The sequence below is a fragment of the Stigmatopora argus genome, chromosome 16 (assembly GCF_051989625.1).
Source record: "Stigmatopora argus isolate UIUO_Sarg chromosome 16, RoL_Sarg_1.0, whole genome shotgun sequence".
Lineage (NCBI taxonomy): Eukaryota > Metazoa > Chordata > Actinopteri > Syngnathiformes > Syngnathidae > Stigmatopora > Stigmatopora argus.
The window spans coordinates 9,374,949-9,399,140 of NC_135402.1; the positions used below are offsets into that span (position 1 = coordinate 9,374,949).

General features: G+C 40.9%; 3 protein-coding genes across 3 annotated transcripts; all 3 read right to left on the reverse strand.

Annotated features, from left to right (window-relative positions):
- Window positions 1-60: 60 nt before the first annotated feature.
- On the reverse strand, window positions 61-4,589 carry hcar2 (hydroxycarboxylic acid receptor 2-). Its single transcript, XM_077622945.1, has 2 exons — window positions 3,495-4,589; window positions 61-1,131 (listed from the first exon to the last, which is right to left on the reverse strand). Exon 2 carries the CDS (start codon window positions 1,125-1,127, stop codon window positions 240-242), a length of 888 nt encoding a protein of 295 aa, XP_077479071.1. The 5' UTR covers window positions 1,128-1,131; window positions 3,495-4,589; the 3' UTR covers window positions 61-239.
- Window positions 4,590-7,142: 2,553 nt separating this feature from the next.
- sapcd2 (suppressor APC domain containing 2) lies at window positions 7,143-17,743 on the reverse strand. The gene is made up of 6 exons (XM_077623443.1): window positions 16,817-17,743; window positions 12,577-12,710; window positions 10,354-10,500; window positions 10,173-10,274; window positions 8,548-8,667; window positions 7,143-8,458 (listed from the first exon to the last, which is right to left on the reverse strand). Exons 1-6 carry the CDS (start codon window positions 17,547-17,549, stop codon window positions 8,330-8,332), a joined length of 1,365 nt encoding a protein of 454 aa, XP_077479569.1. The 5' UTR covers window positions 17,550-17,743; the 3' UTR covers window positions 7,143-8,329.
- Window positions 17,744-21,437: 3,694 nt separating this feature from the next.
- tmem141 (transmembrane protein 141) lies at window positions 21,438-23,843 on the reverse strand. The gene is made up of 5 exons (XM_077622946.1): window positions 23,702-23,843; window positions 23,574-23,640; window positions 22,989-23,072; window positions 22,810-22,920; window positions 21,438-21,877 (listed from the first exon to the last, which is right to left on the reverse strand). The coding sequence occupies exons 1-5, from the start codon at window positions 23,753-23,755 to the stop codon at window positions 21,816-21,818; spliced, it is 378 nt and encodes a 125-aa protein (XP_077479072.1). The 5' UTR covers window positions 23,756-23,843; the 3' UTR covers window positions 21,438-21,815.
- Between the last annotated feature and the right edge of the window lie 349 nt (window positions 23,844-24,192).

Here is a 24,192-nt window from a genome sequence, read left to right on the forward strand (position 1 = left end):
TTATCGTTAGGCGGAGAGGTGAAAAACTTTGCATTAAAAAACGTTTGCATTCATTTAGAATTTAATATTGTAAATACCAAATAATGTTTCAAGCACATATACACTCATGATCCAGCTATGCACAACCTACACACATCTGCAAGCTTAAAAACATCCATTAAAATCCAATACTTTTTTACCTAACAATTAAAGACTCTTGAATTGGATATCATTGGATTTATATTTCTACTATTCAGAATCTACTGGAGGTGCGTGACGTTGACCTGGCAGCAGCCTGGACATGCCACCTTGTCTTTGGACAGGTAGAGCATGGGCTGGATGCTACTGCTAAAGTCCATCAGACCAAAAGCCAGATAGTGGATGTAACAGCGGAAAACATCGGGCGAGAAGTAGTGCTGGAAGGGAAAGAGCGCCACCGGGGGGAAGTAGTTGAAGACGATGATGGCGAGGATAATGAGAACCGTCTTGAAGGCTCGCTTCTTGACCGGGTGCATTTCGTCCCGACCTGGCCCGGACTGGCGTAGAACCCACAGGATGGCGATATTGCAGAAGACCATGAAGGCAAAGGCAGCCAGGATCATGGCGGTGAAGACCTTCTCGAAGTTGATGATGCGGTTGGCGCACTTGGCGGCGGCGTAGGCCAGCGTGACCAGCCACACCAACGCCGCCAGACCGGCCCGGTGTTGGCGGTCCTTGAGTTCGGTGAAGGTGATGGGGTGCACCACGGCCATGTAGCGGTCCAGGCAAATGCAGGAGAGGAAGAGCGGCGACGAGTCCTTCATGCCGTAGAAGAAGCGCAACACGTACCAGGTGCCGCTAGTGGTGAGGAAGACGATGTTAGCCAGCTCCAACGGCGGGATGAGACAGAAGAGGACGTCCAGGACGGCCAGGTGCAGGATGAATATGTCAGAAGTGGATGAGTCGCCCTTGTTCTTCCGGATGAGCCAGAGGACCATGATGTTGGCCGGGATACCCAGGAACATGTTGACGAACTGCAGTCCCAGGTACCAAATGAGCACAGCCGGCATGTCACGGCACCCCTCGTACACCGTGTGCTCCCAAGGCGTGGCGTTGACGGGCCACTGAGAGATGAACAGCGCCGATGAATTTAGGAAGAGGAAACTCATGGTGCTGAGGAAATACCAAGGTAGAAATCTGAAAACGTTGAACACAAATACTACTGTGGTACCTCTACTTACAAATGCTTCTATATACACATTTTTCAGGTTACGAAATCCTTTGAAATGTAAATTACCGTTCCAATATATGAAAACAAGACCCAAGTTACAAGATTAAAGATCCCCCAAAATGTATAAATACATTTCCTGTATTCGTTATTTTATTTTGAAATTGTTGCGGTAGAGTTGTGCTTGACTGTGCTTCAAGAGTAGTACAGTGGTACCTCGACCTACAATCAGCTCTACATACGACATGCTCGAGGTACGATGAAAATTTCGATCGAATAATTTGCCCTAGATACGATCAAAATTTCGAGATGCGACCAAGCCAGGTGGCCATGACATGAGAGGCTGTTTATCATTGTAGCGCACTGTCTTTTTTGCCGAATCTCTTTCGTGTATAACAGATATCTACGAGCACTGAACGATTTATTCAGACGGGTTTCCGCTACACATGGACCAGAAAACGCACAACGTGCATGGGCGGGCAAAAAGAGGGCTTTCTGGGTAATGAAGTATACTCGTGCACACAACACCAATAGCCAATGGCACCCTTTCTCAGAATAAAACTTCATTACCCACAATCAATACGTGGGTAGGGTGTTATTCCTTCCTTAGCCTGTTAGCTCCCGCGATCGCTCATTCAAGACTACTTCTCGTTGGCAAGTGGTCGTGCGTTATCCTATTGTGAGGACATTTGTGTGCATCATTTTCGGAATATTTTGAAGGGAATACAACAGCAAACAGCCCATCGATAGCGAACGTTAGGGTGGAGGCGTGGCAAACAGCTAACCCGCCCAGAACAAAAGTAAAAAAAAAAAAAATTAGACTTCAGTTTTGTGTAAAATTACATTAAACGTATGTTTGAGTGTGTCTGTATATATTAATCCAAGTTTCCAAATTAATTTAAATTTATTTGTTCCGTTACGAGTGCATTGTCGTGGAAAGTCCCCCCGAAACCCCAACCCGCCCCCTCTGTGCGTCTCTCTCTCCCGTTGGCGAAATCCGCCCAATTTTAGTTATATTAAACACATTTTATTACTATTAAACCACTAGTTATGTGTTACTTTGTTAATAGATGGTGAATTAGAAGAAATAAAACATTTTTTTCCAATCCAATATCCTGTTTTTGGTGTTTTTTCAGAGGGTTGGAACGAATTAATTTGTTTTTAGTTCATTTCAATGGGAAATGTTCGCTCGAGTTACGAAAAGATTGACATACGATCTCAGTCCCGGAACGGATTAAGATCGTATGTCGAGATACCACTGTTTGCTTATTTTCTTTTTTTTTCTTTTTTTTCTGTTTGGTTAAAGCAACTTTGTTCTTCATTTAAAATTGCTGATGCGGGGAAATGAAGAAGTGGGCCATGTTATCGTTCAAAGGTAAACAGAAGATGTTAAAAAAATGAGGAAGTGTCTTGCGGTTTACTGATATTGCAAGGTAATATGCCCGTAGCCCATATACCATCATTTACTAGACCTATATTATTAAAACGCAATTCACAAGCGCCATTAAAATAAATTTATAACTAATTCACAATGAAAAAACATTTAATACAGATTTCTGTCCTATTGTACTAAAAGCTCAATTCACAATCACCATGAAAATGAACTCATGAATAATTTATAATACCAAACATTAAAATGAATATTTTTTTTCAATTAAGGGTTTTAAAATAGTTTCCATTCATTCATTTTCTGAACCGCTTATCCTCACAAGAGTTGCGTGGGGTGCTGGAGCCTCTCCCACCTTTGGGAACCAGGCAGGGGACACCCTGAATCAGTGGCCAGCCAATCACAGGGCAGGTTTTGAAATATTAGATTACTAAAAACTCAATTCCCAAGCACTATTAAAAATGTACTATGCATTGTCACAACTCATTTGAAGTGTCTACACAATGCAAAAGTTTTTTCCCTAAATTAAAATTTCATAAAGCTAGTTTTTGTATTATTCATATTTTTTCTGTAGTTTTTAGAATGTTTTGATCCTACCAATTGCTCAATTAAGCAGCGATAATGCTAACTTACATTTTTTAAAGCCCCCTTTAAATGATAAAATCTCCACTTTGTTAGACTACCACATAATAAATTTACTTTCATTCCATTTGTTGTTGTTATTTGTGAACTTCCCTACTCTTTTATGTTGTTGACTTCTTATTATGTTTACTACTTATTTATTTATTAAATATTTATGTGTCTGTTTGTTTGTTGTTGTTATTTGTGCACTTCTTGGTGAAGCTTTAAATCTCATTATACTTGTTTATAATGACAATAAAAGCATTGAATTCAATTCAATTAAAAAAGAAAGACACTTACCTATTCAATGACTCTATTCTTCAAATGGAGTCGTCCGTATCCAGAGTTTGAGCGTCACTAAATGATTGGAAAACTCCTGCTGAGGCACCAACATTAGATGGATGCTGCTCCCATCCCGTCGTCCAATGAGAGTGTCAGAAATCAGCCATCCAGGTGTCTTCGGGGCTCTTGAAAACACACCTTTGCAAAGTTTTAAAAACACAACAGTTTAGAACAATGGTATTTGAGTGGAAGTGTAAAAGTGAGCATCAATGACTAAAAAAAGATGAGATCGGAGAGATGGAGATCGGTGAAGCGCGCTTGGTCGGTCGGACGTGTCGTGGCACGCCGTCATCCGTTCAACACCGATTGGCAATGATGCAACCAAGCAATGCGGGGCCTGACGGAAAATTGACGCCAGTAAACAACTGATGCAACTTTGCACAAAATCGCTCATGATTCAATTTGCTGTAACATATTATAGAGTGTTACCACTGTACTTGCGAACCATATCCGTAGACCGACGTAGCTTTGGAGTGGGGGAGCTTTTTCATCACGGTTCCTTGGAAACCAAACAAATGTTATGGCTTCTCTGGTTGACATATTGTTTCTCTTTAGGTAAATATCTCGTTTATTGGTCAGGGTTCCCATTGTGGGGCGAGTGGTTAGCGCATCGGCCTCACAGCTCTGGGGTCTTGGGTTCAAATCCAGGTCATGTCCATCTGTGTGGAGTTTGCATGTTCTCCCTGGGCCTGCGTGGGTTTCCTCTGGGTACTCCGGTTTTCTCCCACATTCCAAAAACATACATAGTAGGCTGATTGGACACTCTAAATTGCCCCTAGGTATGAGTGTGAGCATGAATGGTTGTTTGTCTCCTTGTGCCCTGTGATTGGCTGGCCACCAATTCAGGGTGTCCCCTGCTTCTGGGATAGGCTCCAGCACCCCCTGCGACCCTAATGAGGATAAAGCGGTTCAGAAAATGAGATGAGATGAGTTTCCCACTGTGCAACAGTCCAAAGCACAAATGTAACTTTCTTTTTTTCATTTCATAATTTACAGTGCTACCGTATTTATCGGACTATTAGTCGCAACACTCAAAAAGATGCAAAAAGGAAACTAAAAATACAGTAATCCCTCGAATATTGCGGATAATGTAGACCAGACATGACCGCAGTAATCGAAAAAGCGCAAAGTAGGATCACCCCTCTTGGCGCCGTTCACGCGGCAGCCAGTGGCAGTAGATCTTATGTTTTTCGTGTTTTACAGTGCTTCTATCTTTTTTTAATTACATTTTAATATTTCTTAATACATTCCTTTTTACTTTACTTTGTACTTTATTCTTTTTACTTTAATGTTTTTACAACTTTCCTTGTTCTGTTAGCCTGGCTTCTTTCGGCTACTTCTTTTTTGGAACAATTCAGCCATGCCTACGCTGTCATACACATGGGACTAGCTGTTACAATACGCAGCAGAAGGAGCAACACCTCAATTACTGCTGGAAATTCGGAGCTGGACAAAAGTGCCGCCGGGACAAGAAGCAAAGCTTCTGACCAACCATTCCATCATGGGATAAGATGGGAGAGCTGTCGGCGCTTACCAGGCAGGAAACGGAGTCGAGGAGTTCTACTCTGCTACTGTTGTCTTCAGCTCCAGACTAGTGCGGATATTCTCTACCTCGGTCACAGTCTGCAGTCTTGATTTGGTGATTCTTAATGATCCCATTTACTTTGATTTGCTTTGTACTTTGTGCTTTTGCTTTGTTGTTCTGTCTAATCACCGTCTTGCTACTGTCACAATGAAATTTCCCGAATACGGGATGAATAAAAGTTATCCAATCCAATTACTATCATACATGATTTGCACCTATACATATCTTGAAAGGCATTTAAAATCTGAATAGAGCCAACAACAGGTGGTATATAATTTTTTACAAATAAATGTTAATAAGGCAGATAGTTGGGCGAATGGTTTCCTCCCACATCCCAAAAACATGCCGGGTATGCTGGTTGAACACCCTAAATTGCCCTTAGGCATGAGAATCAGTGTGAATGGTTGTCTGTCTCCTTGTGCCCTGCGATTGGCTGGCCACAGATTTAGGGTGTCCCCTGCTATTTTGCTGGGTTATGCTCCAGCACCCCCTCGACTGTTGTAAGGATAAGTGGTTTGGAAAATATGACAGGAAAAATCCTGTGTAAATTGACAATTGTAATAAAACTATTTATTTGTACAGGTAGAATTTCAGTGCAGTATTAGCTTGGTTAAAATGAATGAATTAAATCAAGTATTTGTTTTAAAAATCAATGTAATGATTACAATTATAATTAAAAAGAATCATTTGAAGAGAAAATTAAATAAAACAATAATAACTAAAAGGACATTTATAATAAAAAAACATATCTTCAAAAATAAAAACAATTTCAAATAAATTAAACAAAGAAGAAAGGCAAATTAAAATACGTGAGGTATGAAGTGAAGGAATGTTATTTTTTATATATTAATATCACAATATCATAGTATTGGTTTAGTTAAATATAGAAAATATGGATATTATCTTACCAATAATAATGTGTCCAAACTGTTGAGCCTCACTCTGATTTAACGTGATAAATAAAAAGACAAAGTCTGATGTCTTGTCACCCTGTTTGCTCGTTTTTATTATTTTACATTCCATTTATAGTTAAAGTACTTGTGATAAAAAGCTAAAGGAGTAAAAAGTTGGAATCACAAAATGTACTTTGAGCAGCAAAAAAAAAGTGAAGCAGACAACACTACATATGCGGACATCCCAGAAGTACCATACAATTCCTCTATTACACTTACAGCTTATTTTTGTTTTACTGCCAGAAAAGACTACATCGGTAAATATAGTTCCCGTGTAAACATATTGAAGGACTAGCAATACATCTTTAAAGTATCCACGCGGTCACTTAGTTAACGACAGAACAGGAAATTGATCCTAAAACATCCGAGTGTTTTTTAAACATCTTCCAAACAAGTGAATACTTCTTCCACTTTTTTCCCCTCAGAATACAAACTTAAAATCATCTCTCCTCCACTTCTGGATCGACATCACGTTGACTTGAAGGCTGACTTGCACCCACCCCATCATCAGCTTACAAAAACAAGAACATGCTAGTAATATATATTTTAAAAATGTCGTGTTTAAATAAAAAACACTCCACCCAGAGTCTCGTCATAAGATATGCAAGATAAGGGAGGCTGGGTAACTGTTCATGTTTTAGAATAAGGGATAGAAAGTTATAAAATGTAAACACAAAAGACCGATAGTTGCTTTCAATGGAATATGAATCCCCACACATTCGCAGTCTTATTCAATACTTCACTGACGTTGAACATTTTTTGTGGAACTTGGTCATGGCAAGTCACTTTAAAACACCAAATTATGGTTTTGTGCTTTTTCTGCAATGACTTAGGATACCACAATGTGGCGCAGAAGCCCCGTTGAGACAGGAAAGTAGCACTATCAATTAGTTAAAGACATCACAGTGGTGCCTTGAAATAAAACCTTTGTATTTCCATAGCAGGAAATTATCAGACAAAAACTCATACATTGTAATATTCCGTGTGAAAAATCCTAATATTACGAGATTAAATTTGACAAATTGGAAATATGATGAACATAAAGTCATACATTGTATTTTTTCAAAGATTCAAAATGGAAAATTGGAAGAGTGACTCTGCATATTGTCTACCTCGGTCACAGTCTGCAGAAGTTCTCCATCTCGTGGAAGACTTCCTGTGTGTGGTTCCAGTTTTTGTCCAACTTTACGTCTTTTTGAGTCTATCCGTTTTTGCTACCGAAACCAAGATGGCGCCGTTCAAATGGCAGCCGGTGGCGGTAGCTCCGTCCACTCTTGCTTGTTTTTGTGTTTTTGCTGCTTCTCTGTCATAATGATTTGATTTGGTGATTCTTAATGATCCAATTGACTTTGATTTGCTTTGTACTTTGTGCTCTTGCTTTTGCTTTGTTGTTCTGCGGCCTTTGCGACTGTACTGTCTAACTTGTAACTATGCCTTTTCTTGCTACTGTCACAATTACATTTCCCGAATACGGGATGAATAAAGTTATCCAATCCAATCCAATCCAATATTCTGAGATTAAAGTCAATATGTTGCTTATTTTTACATAATGCGAACCAGAAGTTGTTTGGTTTCACGAGCTTCAACATTTGTCGACGTGAAGTCTGTGTGAGCACAAAACTGCTTTTCGCGTAATGTTAGGAGATGAAAGTAATATTTGGAGAATAAAATTCATAATATTACGAGGTTGGAGTCGTTTTGTTGTTTTTAGATTACGTGAACGGCCTTTGTTACCATAGCGACCTGTCAGATGGGTCAGTTCTGATCTGAACACGTGCAGATCGAATTTGGGCGCTTCCTAAAACTAGCGTGAACACTCATTCCTAAAACTCGTATTTAAGGAAGAATCCGATTAAAATCAGATGTGCCTGAAGTCTGAACGCAGCCATATAACCACTTTTGTATGTTCACACACAGCTAGTGCATTTTTAAGAATCAATTCATGTGAGAGCCTTTTATATATGGGAGTAAAATAATGCAAGTTGGAGGAGTTTTGGGATCAGAGTTTGTAGTTGGCCCAATACTTGAATTTCAAATTATGTTGAAGGGCCATTTTAAGAAGAGAGGTGTGCTACAATAATTAAAATGGAGCCCAGTAGTTTGGAGCATTTCTGCCACTTGGAGTGCACAATCAGTTTGTAAAGGGGAGTGGTAAGAAGCCACAGTCTAGGGATGCCGAAAAAGGTGCATCGCTTCCACAAAGGCTCAGCTGGGTAAATGATTACAGTGGCAAATAAGTCCTACTGGGTCGATGATCAGATGAAAGTGGAGTCCATGGTGCTGGCGTCCTGGACAATGCGGGAACGCGCCTCAAACAGCTGCTTTATCAAGGCCGACTTCTCCTGCTCCAGTTGAGCGATTCGTTCGCTTTTCTCCGTCACCTCCTTTTGCAAAGAAGGAGAAGGATTCGTTTATCGGATGGACCAAAACACAAATAGCGGCTAGTAATAGAGGGATGGACTTATGGGGGAACCTGTGTCAGGAGTCTGTTCTGGTCTTTCAGTCTCAGGATGGCTTGTGGTGGAGCAGGAACCGGAGGCTGTGAGCTCGCGGAGTGTAATGCCGTCTGACCGCCACTGGGAGGGAAGGGTGACTTGGGAAACAAAACATAGGAGATTTGAGCAAACTATAGCAGTATGGGTGTGGCAAGGTCAAATACAAAATAAAGTGAAGTTGGCCGTGGCTCAAGGGGGCTCAATATTTCGATCACTAAGATATTATTGGTAGATCGCATGACAGTAAGATTTGATCCAAGGACTGGATTTGTATTAATTTTTTAGATGGGAAACAGCGCCATTGCGAGTCCAAGCGCAATTACTACCTTCCTACACTATGTTGTGTCCTGCTGGCATCAAGTATTTCAGTGGTCCCCAACCACCGGTCCACGTGCTACCTAGTGCCGGTCCGTCAGAGTAAACAATGTTAACGTTTTCAATCTCGCCCTCCTACTTGAAAAGTTGTTATAATAATAATAAAGAATTGCTATTATGCTTGGGACTTGTTTTGGGTTTTTTTTCCGTCATGGGTGTTGTTCGTGTACCGACCCTACCCCCACACAATTTTGTCTTAAGTTGTCGACCTCCCCGTTAGCCGGTCTGCGAGAAAATAGAAAGAGCTTCACCGGTCAGCGGTGAGAAAAAGGTTGGGGACCGCTGGGGTATATCGTCAGCATACTACATAACTACTGAGCCTTGTCAGGGGTCCGGAAAAAAGGGTAAATCGCACAACGTTAGCTCCTTGAAAAGTAGATCTTTGAACACCCCTGCCATGGCTGCTTAGAACCTCATCTCATCTCATTTTCTGAACCACTTTATCCTCATTAGGGTTGCGGGGGGTGCTGGAGCCTATCTCAGCTGACTTTGAGCCAGAGCCGGGGGGACACCCTGAATTAGTGGCCAGCCAATCACAGGGCACAAGGAGACAAACAACAATTGATGCTCACACTCATACCTAGGGGCAATTTAGAGTGTGCAATCAGCCTACCATGTATGTTTTTGGAATGTGGGAGGAAACCAGAGTACCTGGAGAAAACCCACCCAGGCAGGGGAGAACATGAAAACTCCACACAAGTGGACAGACCTGGATTTGAACCCAAGTCTCCCACTGTGAGGCAGATGGGCTAATTACTGAGCCACCAGCGAGATTAGATTTTCTACATGTAAAATTACATAGGTGCATTCATTTTTTGTTTTGGTCTTGGTGATCATTATATAGTCCCTGTAAACTCTTATCTCCAGGAAGTATAATTAGGGATGTCCTGATGCAGATTTTTTTAAAAACTTTTGATCCGATATTTTTCAAGCTACGACGGCCATATTTTTAGAGCAAGAAATGCTTTGTTCATAAATTTTACATAATGTTCTGTTACTCTGATTTGTTTATAAAGCGAAGTAGTCCCACTTAGTGGACCTGTTTGCCTCATGGTTGGATTTACAGCAGCCAAAAAGCATCATGGTAGTGAAAATACACACAAAAGCTGGATTGACTACAAGCTGATGTAAATTCAATACTCCAAAAATAGCTATATTACCAAAACTGAGAAACGGATCAGAACATCCCTAAGTTACATTGCTTTATGTATGATGAATTGATTCTCACCATTCCGGTGCAGCAAATAAGATCATTGAGGCAGCGGTTGACTTCTTGTAATTTGGGGATAAGAATATTGATGCGAGTCTGGTTGGCTTCAGTGAAAAAATCCTAAAAAAAAACAGTTTACTTAGATTTCCTGTAGGTTGTGTTATGGAATTACCTTGTATTATCTTGAGTGTTTACTCACTGTGCATTGTGAGTTCTGTCCGACCTGCCTCTGCCTCTCAGTGACATTGTGGATCTGGCCCTGGTACCAGTCCCTGGCGCGTTCCACAACCTCCAAACCTGCCAACAGGGAGTCTTTCTCCTGCTCCAGCTCCTTCATTTGCTTGAGCTGGCAAAAAAGGAGGAAATAGTTTTTTAAGAAGACAAAGACGCAGACTGACTGAATCCTGAACAATGCCTAGAGGAGCCATCCGTCCATCGTCATGGTAACCACGTCACAACCTAAGAATGGAGTAAATAGCCAGCCCCTCAATTATAGCCAGCCCCCTGAGAGTTGTGCTGACCAGGCTGTCCATGCCGCACAGTCCTGGCCTCATCGCTGGCATTAAGCCACCCCCCCAAAGCCCACGGACCCCTTACATGGCTCCATCTATCCGTCCCATGTTTAAACATCCGAGCTGGTTGCAGTCATTTTTGGCCTGTGCCTCAATAAGGGCGAGATGAAGGAGTTAATGTTAATGAAAGTGTCCATAACGCAGCATGGCGGAGGGTTGAAAGTAATGTGTCTCCAGCTGGCGCATAAATACACCACACACACACAAGTCCAATAATAGCACAATAGTTGCTTTACACAAAGGATGAATGAGTGGCCATGCAACAGCAGTTCAAAGGCGAAAAACAATGCCAGAATACAGTAAAGTGGTTTAGTGAAAGGATTACAAAGGTAAAATATCTTAAACAACCTTCGTGCAAGGTCAAATGTTTTCTTCGAGCTATCAATCAATCAATCAACCACAAAGCCTTTATTGTCATTATACAACAGCTGCATATAACGAAACTAGTGGTGCTACTCCATAAGGTGCGTGTTTTCCAGTAAAAACATAAATAGGTCATTTAAAAAGTCATGTCCGGCCGGGTAAGGTAATTCTAAAATATTACACAATCTTAAGATACAGGAGAGCAAAGAGCCAGCCCGATAAAACACCATGCCTTACTTTCCATCTGAAATAGGATAAAGCAAGTCGTTCTAAAACCAATAACATCAAACACAACCCAAAAAACTTCGCTACCCAAGGACCACCAACATGAAAATTACAAACGGAAACTAAAACACCATAATAGGAATCACTGTTGATCAAAAGCACAAGGGATGTAGTAAATACCTAAAAAAGTTGAGGCTGTAACATGATGCAATTTTTTAACATTAACATTGCACCCAAAAAAAACTGCCCCAAGATAATGTACAAAAGTTTTCCACCACAACGCTAAAACTATTTCCCATACCACCAGAGGGACCCACACACACCACAAATACTACACTTGTACAGAGAAAAGTCCCTTCTATGACTGGTTAATAGAATAATTAGGATTACATATAGTGCAGTATGGTATTGATGCAGTTTAGTGTTGTTAAAGTGTATTAAAACAAACTACAAGTAAAAATTGGATCTCTCAGTCCAAAAGCCACGATACAGAACTCTTCATGCTGAGCCCGAACGCAACCAATAAGCCGTCACTCAAGTCTTCCACACTTACTCACCCAAAGGAAAAAGTGCAGGGCTTTCCCACTGTACAAGCTACTGCTCAGGGGGATGAACACGGTGGTGTACGCTGCCCACACCGCTGTCCAAGCCGGGCCGGTTTCCTCCACGTTCACCGGGCCCCCGGCCCCGACCCGGCACACTACCATCGGGGCAGCAAAATCAGCCTCGGTGGGAGGGACGCGGGGAAGGGGGAGGAGGAGGAGCAGGGGAGGTGCAGGGGAGGGTGGGACAGAGGAGGAACAGAACAGGGAGTTGGGGCGGAGGGACCCCGGTCGGCCTTCTTGGACCCAGAGACGAAGGAAACGTCGGTGGGATAAAGAAGGAGATCAATCGTGCGAGGGCAAGGTGGGAAAATGGTGGAAACAAGGGGGAGAGTAACCCTAGAGGAGGCAGGCATGAGGGCCAGAGGGGAGGGTGCGAGTTTCACTATGAGGGGGGAGGCCCAGGAGAACGTGTGAGGGGAACAGGCTAGCCAATAGGAGGTCAATTGGGTCTTTTCTCTTGTTATTCTATTCTCCGCACAAGTGACACTAGTTTCTTTGTGATGAAACAACAAACAGGGACATACGTCCATCCACTTTATAGATTTTATTAAGGCAGGTGAGATGACTTTGCGGGAGAGGCATGTAACATTTCTCCATGACAACACGGTCAGTGTATGAAAGATAGTTTTCGACGGTCTTTTGGACTTGAGCACTGACCATTTCGTAGTCCACTCCACTGGTGATGGTGTGGCGTCTTTGCTCGTCTCGACTGCGGCTGTGGCGCCTGGAGCCTCCGATGAATCCCGACGCAGACTCGCTTTGGGATCTGGGTAAATTTGATTTAGCAACACCTGGACGGACACATGATGTGAAAGAAAGTGATGACTGCTTGGTCCGGTGCAGCTAAATGGCAAATACTATGTAATTAAAACAGATTTTCTCCTTGTGCTCCATGAATGGCTGGCCACCAATTCAAGGTGTACCCTGCCTAGTGCCCGTAGTTGACTGGGACAGGCTCCAGCACCCCCCGCGACCCTTGTGAATTAAACAAAAAAAATTATCTTCTCACATTTTATGGATTTCTGACTGTGAAGGAATGTTATATAGAGCTAGCAAAATACTTTCTAAAGTAAAAGGTAACCATTTAAAGACAAACATTGTGGGACAGCTATTTTCTCAAAATAAAAATGAACAACAAATAATCCTTCGAGCACTTTTTGCACTGTTTCCATAGTAACCAACGTACATTTATATAATTGACATAATAGAATTCTCATTGCTATATGCATGCATCTTGGTTTCAAGCCCACTTGAGAGCAAAGAGCAAATGAACCAATTGGCTGCAAAGCTTCATTGCGTCAAGAAGCTTCATTTGGACATCAGTGCTCAATGTCATCGCTCACGTCCGTTGGGGAGAGACAGACAACATTTGCTGCCACCTGCTGTCAACACTGTTGTCGTACAACATATTGCCACTTCATTCGTAACTTGGATCTTTTTTGTATCTCAAAGCACTCATTTGATTTCGTAACCTGAAAATGTCATACCTAGAGACATTCGTAAGTAGAGGTATGACTGTGTGAGCGTAAATGGTTGTTTGTCTCCTTGTGCCCTGCGATTAGCTGGCCACCGATTCAGGGTGTCCCCTGCCTCTGGCCCGGAGTCAGCTGGGATAGGCTCCAGCACCCCCCGCCAACCTAATGAGGTTAAAGCGGTTCAGAAAATGAGATTAAGTTATTTAAAAAAAAATCTTACGTGACATTAACTGCTGCGCCATTTGACAGTTGTTCCCTATTTTACTATTTAAGTTATAATATTTCTTCTTGGATTTTGATAAATGAATATATATATATATATATATATATATATATATATATATATATATATATATATATATATATATATATATATATATATATATTCCATATATATGTATATATACACACTGGAATATAGGTTTCATCCTTGGTTGGCATTTTTTTTAATTTATCGAAATCCAAGAACAAATATTATAACTTAAATAGTAAAATAGGGAACAACTGTCAAATGACGCACCAGTTAATGTCACGTAAGATTTTTTTTTAAATAACTTTAGCCAATACGCTGTTGGCGGTTAGAGTGAAAAAATAAAAGACATTTATGAGTCGCACATAGGTAAGTACAAGTGGCAGGCTATGAAAAAAAGTGTTTTTTTAGTTTTTTGATCATTTTAGTTTGGTTTTGAAACCGTGAACTTTCCGGGGGTCGGTATCGCCCATATTTAATTGAATTATTCCAAGGTATCTTCCCACACCTTTGTTCGTGATGAATTGACACCACTGCGTAATATTATTGTCTTCGGTGCACCGACATTCCAAAACCACCTTTGCAACTGATGATTATTGTTCTTTCGATACACTTTTCACACAAGAAGCTATGCGGAAAATCTTTGCTGTGAAAAATCTAATACTGCCCACGATCCTGCATCAACTCAAAGAAGGCTTCACAACACAACCCTTTCATGTTGTCATTACACTACCAGCTATTTGTTAATTTTCCATTTGCATGTCCAGTTTGTGTCCACTCACCAGGAGAAAGTGAACGTCTGGCAGGACTTTTTGGTAAGAGATTTCACAGCATGCTTTTGACCAGTCCTGGCCTGCATGCTGTAATCTGGACTAATCCTACTGGGTTTGGGTGCATGTGGGAGATTAGGGCATGGACAAGTGCTGCTCTGTCCACCCACGTTAAATGGCTGAAAGTATGAGGCCCAAAACATGGGCATCTAAGCACAAAGGTAATGGATGGGAAATGGAATATGTTCTATAACAAAAATGAATAGTCTCTATTAACCCACCAATGCTAGTATAGCAGTGGTGTGCCGTCAGGGCCTTCAAGGCCTTCTCTGCTGGCCTAAGAAATATCTGAATCACAGACTGATGTTAATTATATTTTGTCCATGAATACTTAATTAAATAATTCCAAATTGTCTGTTAGCTTCCTTTCATTGCTTTTCCCCCTGGTTGCACTGCTTCCAGATGTGTGTTTTCATATTGAAGCATTTAACCAATCACATTTCAGCCATTATTTGTTGACAGGGTCAGAAATCTGCTGCATTAAACAAGGGTCGATAAGACTGTTGCTTTAACCAATCAGAATTCGATTTGGTGACACCAAGGCTTTCTCGCAGGCGTAGGGATACGTCATTGCCTACTCGCAGGCGTAGGGATACGTCATCGCTTTCACCAACTATGATTGGCTAGTGATAGAGTGGACTAGCCAGAGCTACCAAACTGTATCTGGAGCGAGCTGCACGAGCAAATATATTGCTGTGTTGATTTAATAGCGGTTTTGTCAACCCGCAATGGCTGAAGGAGGAGAAGAAATAGATTTTTTTTGCACATTTACTGTCAAAGCCATTTTCAAGACCGACTTTTCAAGAAAAAATGAAAAGGATAGAAAAGGAGGAAAGAAAGGAGGATGGATATTGTGTACAGGTAAAAATGATTTTTGGTGAGTAAAATATGGCTATATTCCTAAATAATATTTCAATTGTATGAGGTTATTATTGATTATTTTTTATGTGTCGCAGCTGTAGCTGCAGTAGAGGTTTTATAGCCATAAAATAGTTTTTGCTGAAGGCGTCACTAGAAAATGCATGGACCGCCACTGTAGTATAGTAACTTGTAAACCAGTATTCACGTCGTCCCTTATAGTTCATAAAACCATTACAGTAAGGATGAGATCGAACTATATGGAATTGTAGCTTTATGATGCAAGAAATGGAACGAATGTGTGCAACTGGATGGATACATTTCTTGAAACTTTGCAAAAAGTTCAGTGAGGGAGCATCACCCTGGAGGCAGGCTGGCTGCACGGCAATCATACATAACCCAGTGGGACTCACGCGGGGGTTTAGCGTGTGTGACAGCAAGACACTATGATTGTGCGAATGACCCGAGTAGATGTACCAGTGAGATTAAGAGCTGTCAAGCGTTACTTCCTTCACACTGGGGGTGGACTCAAGTATATGCAACACAGCACCAAAGAATATATCTGAACGCACCTCTGACCTGGTCTGGCTTTAACGACAGCAATAATTCAACAAGTTAAAAAAGGTCAATGTGTAGCCCTCTGCGAGCATACTTGAGACATGTGATACAGGGGTGGGAAGCTTGAGATACCTCACAATAGGATTTGTGATACGGGGCTTGTGATAACGATCTCACTATATATAGGAATTAGTGAGCTCCCTGATCAGTAGGAAAAATGTAAAAAAAAAATAACATAGAGAAATGGCAAATTAGATGTTATAAATAAAAGCGAGTCCTGGTGGTACCTCCTCAAAAATGCTCTATTTACAAATATTACATGATACTATCATTTTAGTAAAAAAATGGTTGTTTGTCTCCTTATTGTGGGTCAGGATCACCCACCACGGGCTGATAATACAATGCTATGACAGCCGACAACCGCAGGTTCGAGAACGAGTGGATTCCGTAACGTCATCATACCTGACTATAATTGTTGTTGGGGAGGCCCGGTGACTGAGTGGTTAGCGCATCAGCCTCACAGTGGAAGCCCTGAGTTCAAATCCAGGTTGGCCAAACTGTGTGGAGTTTGCATGTTCTCCCTGGGCCTGCGTGGGATTTCTCCGGGTACTCCGTTTTCCTCCCACATTTCAAAGACATGCACGGTAGGCTGATTGGACACTCTAAATTGCCCCTAGGTATGAGTGTGAGCGTGAATGGCTGTTTGTCTCCTTGTGCCCTGCGATTGGCTTTCCACCAATTCAGGGTGTCCCCCTGGGATAGGCTCCAGCACCCCCCACGACTCTAGCGAGGATAAAGCGGTTCAGAAATTGAGATGAGATGAGATATTTATTGTTAAAATTGTAGCAGCATAAACAAAACTTTTATCAGGGCACAAACAAAGCATATAAGATTATTTATAAAAGAAAAGATGAAGTTGTACATACTTTGTCCTTGAACTTGTGGTGACTCCAGGGCCAGCGACTCGATTGTTCGGACCCGATTCTGCTGCTGGGGGGCTTTTGAGACATGACCCGGGTCTACTCTGAAAGACCCGCATGCCTCTTGAGCGAGCGAATTCCGTTCCAGACCCCGACCGCTCCTCTCATAACCCGAACCGTGCCTCACCGGACCGCAGGCCGGTTGACTGCCCGCTTCCTCCGGCCTGGCCCGGCTCGACAGGGAGGATGCGCGGTGAGGCTGGATGTTGGTCACGTTGCTCGGCCCAAGCGGCCGGACCTTGCTCTCCACCCGGGTGCACGCAGATCGTGGAGCGGGCTGCGGAGGCACGGCCGCCTGCGCCTTCAACCGGTTCTCCGGGTTCAGCATGGAGTAGCGGAGCCCCGCCACGAAGCGCTCGAAGGTGAGGCAACCGTGCGGAGGAGTGACCCGGCGGAGGCAGCTCAACACCCCGCCAGGTAGTTCCCGAGTGTCGGCGCCCTGCCAGCGGCTCTCGATTTCGGATATGTGGACGTACCCTCGACCGGCGTCGTCCAGGATGTCAAAGAGTGTCCGAAGGCTGTGAAGAAACGCTTTCGGGAGTCCATCCGTGGAATAGCCTCCTTCTTTCGGTTGACTTTTCCCGGAAAATGAGTCTTTTCTGGCTTCAATTCGGCCATAAATCGCCGATGTTTCGCTTATTTTGCTGTTGCCGCCCTGTTCCGTGGCTATCAAAGCCATGATAACTATTTACTAGTACTACTACTACTTCCAGTTAGCATAAAAGCACGAACCGGACAACTTTTCCGAGCCCAAGGACTCCAGAAACATAAAATCGAGTTACTTTAGTAGATGTCGCAATATTCAGAGTTAGTCAAAATACTCCAGCATCATATAAAATACCGCATTGGTGACGAAACTTCACTTTTTAATCGTCCTCCGATTTCAGTACCGCCTTCAAATGCTTGTGCGCGAGCGCTCCTCGCACGCCAATTGGTCGAGGCGCTCCAGAGCCGAGCTGTGATTGGCGGAGAGCCGAGGTAAACTCCAGTTTGAGTTATGGCTTGAGCTGCTTTGTTTGTATAATATTATTATTACTCATTGTGAGACGGTATTCATATAAGGGCTTTTTTTCTATATGATTTGAGTTAATTTGCAGTATAACACCCAGCCTGCACCTTCAAATGAATTTTATTTAGTAAAACATACAATTGTAGGGTATGGCAACACATGTTTGCAATAGAAAATGGATGAGTGTACAAAAATAATGTTATATGTATATGAATTTTAGCATTGTTGTGCAACACAACATCCGTAAATGAGCCAACTGTCTGAATATATCTTCTTCCCCTTCCAGAGTAGGTTACTGGAAATTTAGTTCCAACCTGCCTGGACTTGAATACTTGCTTTACTCCTCTCTTTATTTTCCAAATGGCCTAGAATGACTTGTTAAGACATTGGATTACATATCTGTCATTTAAAGCAGGGATGTCTAAACTTTTTACCAAGAAAAAAAACTAAAGGATGCAAGGGTTTACTTGAAATCGAATCGGTAAGAAATTTAAAAGAAGTACAAAATATGAAAGATCGGGTTTTCAAAATGTATTATTTTGCCAGTCTCCCCATTTGATATGGAATTATGTCCACAACTGTCAATGGCAGTAGATGAGTGAATGCCCAACAACACCAATTAAGTACAAAGAAAATCACAAGCAAGCTAGCTCAATTAATAATAATAATAATAATCGGACATAGGCCCTGTCGTCATCATCATCAACAAAAGCCTACTTGTCATCACACCCAGAAACTGCGTATGACGAAATTGGTAGTGCTTCTCCATAAGGTGTGTTTACTCGGCAAAAGATCTAAATAAGTGATAGTTACGGACTTGTAATTTGGCATTCTGCTGTTATGGATAAAGGTCACTTACCTCTCACTGTCTTTCACTTACCTTCAGTCAGCTAGTAGGAGGTAGATCACCACCCAAACATCTTTTCATATGACCTCAGAAGGGAATGTGTGTTGTGTTACCGCAAATTTAGAGTTCTGATGGATGTGGGGAAAAAACTGTTCTTAAGCCTATTTGTCCGTACTTTTATGGGACCTATAGCAGGTCCCCTATGGTGTTCCTGGCTCTGCAATTGATCAATCTGCAATTGCAATTGATTGCATTGTATATTTTCTATGTATGACATTTATGTCCAACAGTTGAAATCGATTTGATGTCTAGAACTGTCAATGGCAATTGTTGCGGGCCAATAAAAACTGAGCAGTGAGCCACACTTGGTCCGCGAGCCATAGTTTTGGATATATTATGTTGTTTTTGTGCTGCAGAAACGTAAATAGTTTTCATTGGGCTGCATGAGCGAGTGAGCTGCTGTTATATAACTCAAAGAAACTACGTGACAGAAAGAGCGGCGAGGTCAAGGCGAGATGGCTCGCCTCTGACACTCGGTCGTTCTCTGCTCTTCTGCTGTCAAGACCATGCAGACACACTAATATCTAATAGGGTGAAATGATCATGTGCATTTCTGCATTTTTTTCCCTTGCCAAAATGTCAATGGAGTTTACAGTTGCATGACAAGATTTATGCCTCACAGATAGACGACCAGGAGCAACTGCACACATGCTACTTAGGTTTTAACTAAGTGCATTTGTACACACTGCATATATTTGTTGAGACTTTAACCAATTCAGGGTTTTCCCCACCTGCTGCCCATAATTGGCATGGATAGGCTCCCCTTGTGAGCGGTACGCAAAATGAATGAACTTTTCCACATATTTGTTCATATTTGCATATTTATTTCCATACTGTTTGTCTTATTTACAAAGCGTCTGTAAACTATTGATGTGTTTGGATAAAATATGAATGGGAGCTCTCAATTCCGACTTTTAACATCTTTATCAATCCTCAAATGATCAGCGACATATGTAGGGTCTCTTGGGGCTCCAGGCAAAAAATCGCTGGGCCCCCCACTTCACTCCACCCATGCACAACGCCAAAATGTTTTTTTTCAAAAATAAACACACATAAGTAAACAATGTACAAGGCTACACCGAAAAAAGAAAAAAAAACTAAAGTTGCCAGACGATGTAAAAACATTAAATAGTACAAATAATGTCAAATAAAATTTTAAAAAACAACAACATAAAATGACACTTAAGTTTCACTTCTTCTGAAATACGTGGGGTCCAATGCCCAGATCAAATGCAGGTTATTACAGCATAAAAAGGGGTGGAGCCGAACAATTCTTGTTGTTTGTATGGAGTACATTTTGGCATCCCTGGAAGACCCCTTTATTACCCATGGGAGCAATTGCCTGGCTTGCCTTTCCACCAGCCCCACTTCTACTTATAATCATCTTCTTAGTGTGTGGTGAAATTTTAAGTGATCACCACAAGTGGCCAAATCTAGCCATACAATATGTGGGTGTCCCCATGTAACAAAGATATTCCTAATACACCCCACACTGCGGGATAATCACTCAGCTTTAAAAGACATCCAATAATCAGGCTTTTGCTGACCATGAGCACCAGTCAGGGAAAATGCCAGGATGAAGTAGTGAAATGAGTCTGCCCGAAATTGCCAAACATTCCTCGTTGCTTGTACGAGTCACATTTCGAATCCCGTTAACGACAACCTTTGCACCCTCGTTACATCTTGTTAGTCCTGTTTCTCTTTTCGCAGCGTCAATGTGCATCTGACAAACGATGTGAGATATGCTTGTTCAACCCTTGCATTCAAAAGACAAAAAGCTCTGATTTTGATTTGATTCGACTATACTTTACTTCGGAATTATGCCATGAGAAAGAAAATAAGAAGAATCAACAAACAAAAAAGCTATTTAAAAATTAAACAATGGGCTGTAGATGTACCCCAATTTACTACTTAGGTCGTGAAGTGATTTAAAAATAGGCCCTGCAATTAAAACTGATGACCACCGAAACGAAACAAAAAAGTTTGCCATTTAAAAAAATGAAATGCGGCCCATTTTTAACATTTAGGATCTTTTGTCGTTTAATTGAATTTGATAAAACTGTGACTGAAAATGACATATTCACCAATTTTTACCCAGCCGCCTCCATTTATTTGACTAAACAGCCACTAAGTGATACAGCAGTATAAACAAGCCAAAAAACCATCTAAAAAATGTAATACCAGATCATAAGCTTAACACCCGATCCCTACTTAAGAGCCACACTAAGCCATAACTATCCGTGTATCTGTTTATCCTCATGTTATTGATGGTTTAAGTCTGAAAGCTTATTTTGTCCATGCAAATATGAGCGTATTGAGTATTGCTTAAATTAATAGGATCTGTTCATCACAAAAACATAATATACACTATTAAAATAAATCATATTTAATGTGTATTTAATATTAAATATAGAACACATACAACAAAATGAACCTGTCTTAGAAAAACATAGGGATTTATGCGATATGAAAAATGTCTTGAACTGAATTGATGTTGAAAAAACGTATGAATAAGCTTTAGCATTGAAAACGTCCAATTTTGGAAAATTAGGACTTTAATCCATGTGATAGGTTTACATAGTCTTTTAAAACATTTCCAAAATTTAAGAAAAAATGTTGAATTATTCTAATGATTTTGAAGGGCACATTGAGATGTTTCATTTTTCAGTTTTATTGTTCATATTCATACACTTCCATGATAGTTACATGTTAAACTGAGGGTTTTTAAAATCTTACCATACATGTATCTGGACTGTGGGAGGAAACCAGAATACCCGGAGAAAACCCACGCAGGCCCACTGAGAACATGCAAACTCCACACAGGTGGACCGACCTGGATTTGAACCCAGGACCCCAAAACTGTGGGGCTGACGTGCTAACCACTTAAACCACCGGCCCACAAGTACAGTAAATAAATGTATTACAATACAAAAGACACCATAGTTATGGGTGTCTTTTTAATTTATTTATTTTTACATTTATTTCATATTCAAAACAGACAGGTTCCACTGTATAACATTAAAAGGCTTTCAATCCATCACATCGCCATATTTTGTCTTCTGAGTCCCAGCTGGTTCTTCGGTTTTGGTCACTAAAAGACAAAATTAAACAATCATTTTATTTTTATTCAAAGAACAACTCACCATTAGCCTAGATATTTATGGGTAAGGTTAAAAATTCACTTGAGAACTTTACAACAAGATAAGAAGAGGCTCATTTCTTGGGGTGTGTCAACTGCAATATTATAGTCTTGATCTTTTTGCGCATTTGCTTTTTTTTTGTAAGTGTCACATTATTTCTAGGAAATGTTATTTTTAAATATAATTTGAAATGGAATATAATTCGCCCCAGATAAAATACACAATAGCGCAGAAAAAGATATACAGTAAGTTGGACTTCAGATAAATTGTATATTTGAGGGGCATTTAATAAATTCTGGGACTAAGAACAAACATAATACTTTATAGTAACAATAACAAAAAGCATAGCAAAAGTCTAAATAGGCGGCTGTTTAGATATTAACAATTATTCAGGTAATTCTAGCCTAACCAACACAATATAACTTGTTCACCAAACTCTTCATATGACTTCAAATCATGACCAAATCCATTCAAACAGAAGACAACACATTTATATAAGTGTATCCAAATATTACAATTCTTAGACATTTCATAAGGGAGAAAATAATGTAAACACAAATATAGTATGACACATTGCTCTCAAATTACTTGCATTTTACACTCCAAACAGAGTTTGCTCATTGGGTGATTGGGTAGGCAGTAAGCCATGTTCTGATTGGTTGTTTATAGCAGTGAGTAGTACGTACATGTTTTCTTGTGGAGCTCAAGAAAGTGTTTTTTTTGCAGGCACAAAAATATTAGGACGAGCAAACACGTATTTTTGTAACAGAACCTGTTTCAAACAAGATTTTTTATCACATACAAGAAATAAATAAAAGTACTGTGTATCTTTTATGGCTGACAGACAATACATGTAAACACTGTATTATGCCCGGAGACTCACCATGTTGTGCTGATCGGTCTGGGACTTTGCCAGTTTCAAGTAGTAACCACAGATCAGAGCATTTCTGTGTTTCCCAACTTGTCATCATGTAGCTGCCCATCGAAGATGCCACTGAGATAGACAAGAGTTGGACTATTCTTAGAAAAAAGAGGCGGGTAAAACTTGAATGTTTTCCTCACCGATGGAAATGAGCAAGTTCCACTGAAGAGGATAAGGAAGTCTCTTCTGTATAACTTTTTGGAGAGTAAAAAGGCCAATGGCACCTGTAACAGAAAGTTGGAATAGAAAGTGGAAGACATGAGAAATCTATTGTCTGACTTAATACAAGATTTTGGAGAGATTGATAACATTTTTGAGCATTTTTGGTAGAAACATCCATTGGAAAAAGTGCTTAACCTGACAAAAAAGTGAAATCACCCTAGAAAAGGCGACACTGGAACGTGTTAATTTCATTAATTCGGGTCTTGCATGCATAAAAATGACTTTGCTTGTTACCGCTTCCATTTGCTAATTCCCAGAAGTTACATTAGTGTAAATTCTACTTGTCATAAAACTGATCATAAATGGCATGTGCAGTTATTTCCTGAATGTTATTCTGCCCTCATGTGGAAGATATGAGGGGCATCTTGAATTTTTGTTTTACTATATTAATAGGTGTCAACTCTCTGTCTTTCGATGACAACACAAAACGCAGTAACCACGTTTTTATAATAAAAAAAGAAGTATACACTATTATAAGACGTGAAAATACACATTTGGCGTACCAAGGACGAAGGTTCCAGTTCCCTTCATGAAGGCGTGCGACTGGCAAGCGGCATAACTTTCTAAACCCTGAAAGAAAAATGTAATAAATGGAAAAATCATATAATACGCTAAATTTTAAAAAGCTCACCGGATGTTTGGCTGCCAGACTGTCATCCACTCGGGAGAGACCAATATTAACCATTTTTGGTTGTTACAATCTGATACGTAATGAATGATAACTGAATACGTAATATACAAGCGACCATTACTGTACCGGATGTTGTTCAATTAAAGGGAGGGTGACCATTACTAGGGCGACGCTTAACGACTGGCGTTGGTATTGCCTCTCTTTGCAAATCAGTGAACTTTATTTGACATACGGAGGTCCATGCTATTGAAGACGTAATGGGACAACTGAAATACATAAATACATGTAGATCTTTGAATAAATATTTAAATTTATAATTACTTAGTTACCTGATGTGTAGTGGTTCGCTCGCCTGACTTGGGGGCGGGCAAGCGTGGAATCGAATCCCGCTCGGTGGCGGTATGATTGTGAGTGTGCCCTACGACTGATCGGCAACCATTCTAGAGTGTCGTCCTGAAGTCAGTTGGGATAGGCTCCAGCACCCCGCGAGC

Coding starts and splice junctions, on each gene's coding strand:
- hcar2 (XM_077622945.1), bottom strand. CDS start 1,127: ATGAGTTTCCTCTTCCTAAATTCATCGGCGCTGTTCATCTCTCAGTGG.
- sapcd2 (XM_077623443.1), bottom strand. CDS start 17,549: ATGGCTTTGATAGCCACGGAACAGGGCGGCAACAGCAAAATAAGCGAA. Junction 12,711..16,816: donor ACCACAAGTTCAAGGACAAA/GTATGTACAACT, acceptor GTGTCCGTCCAG/GTGTTGCTAAATCAAATTTA. Junction 10,501..12,576: donor GTGGAGTGGACTACGAAATG/GTCAGTGCTCAA, acceptor CTTTTTTGCCAG/CTCAAGCAAATGAAGGAGCT.
- tmem141 (XM_077622946.1), bottom strand. CDS start 23,755: ATGGTTAATATTGGTCTCTCCCGAGTGGATGACAGTCTGGCAGCCAAA. Junction 23,073..23,573: donor AACTGGAACCTTCGTCCTTG/GTACGCCAAATG, acceptor TTTCTGTTACAG/GTGCCATTGGCCTTTTTACT. Junction 22,921..22,988: donor GAACTTGCTCATTTCCATCG/GTGAGGAAAACA, acceptor TGTCTATCTCAG/TGGCATCTTCGATGGGCAGC.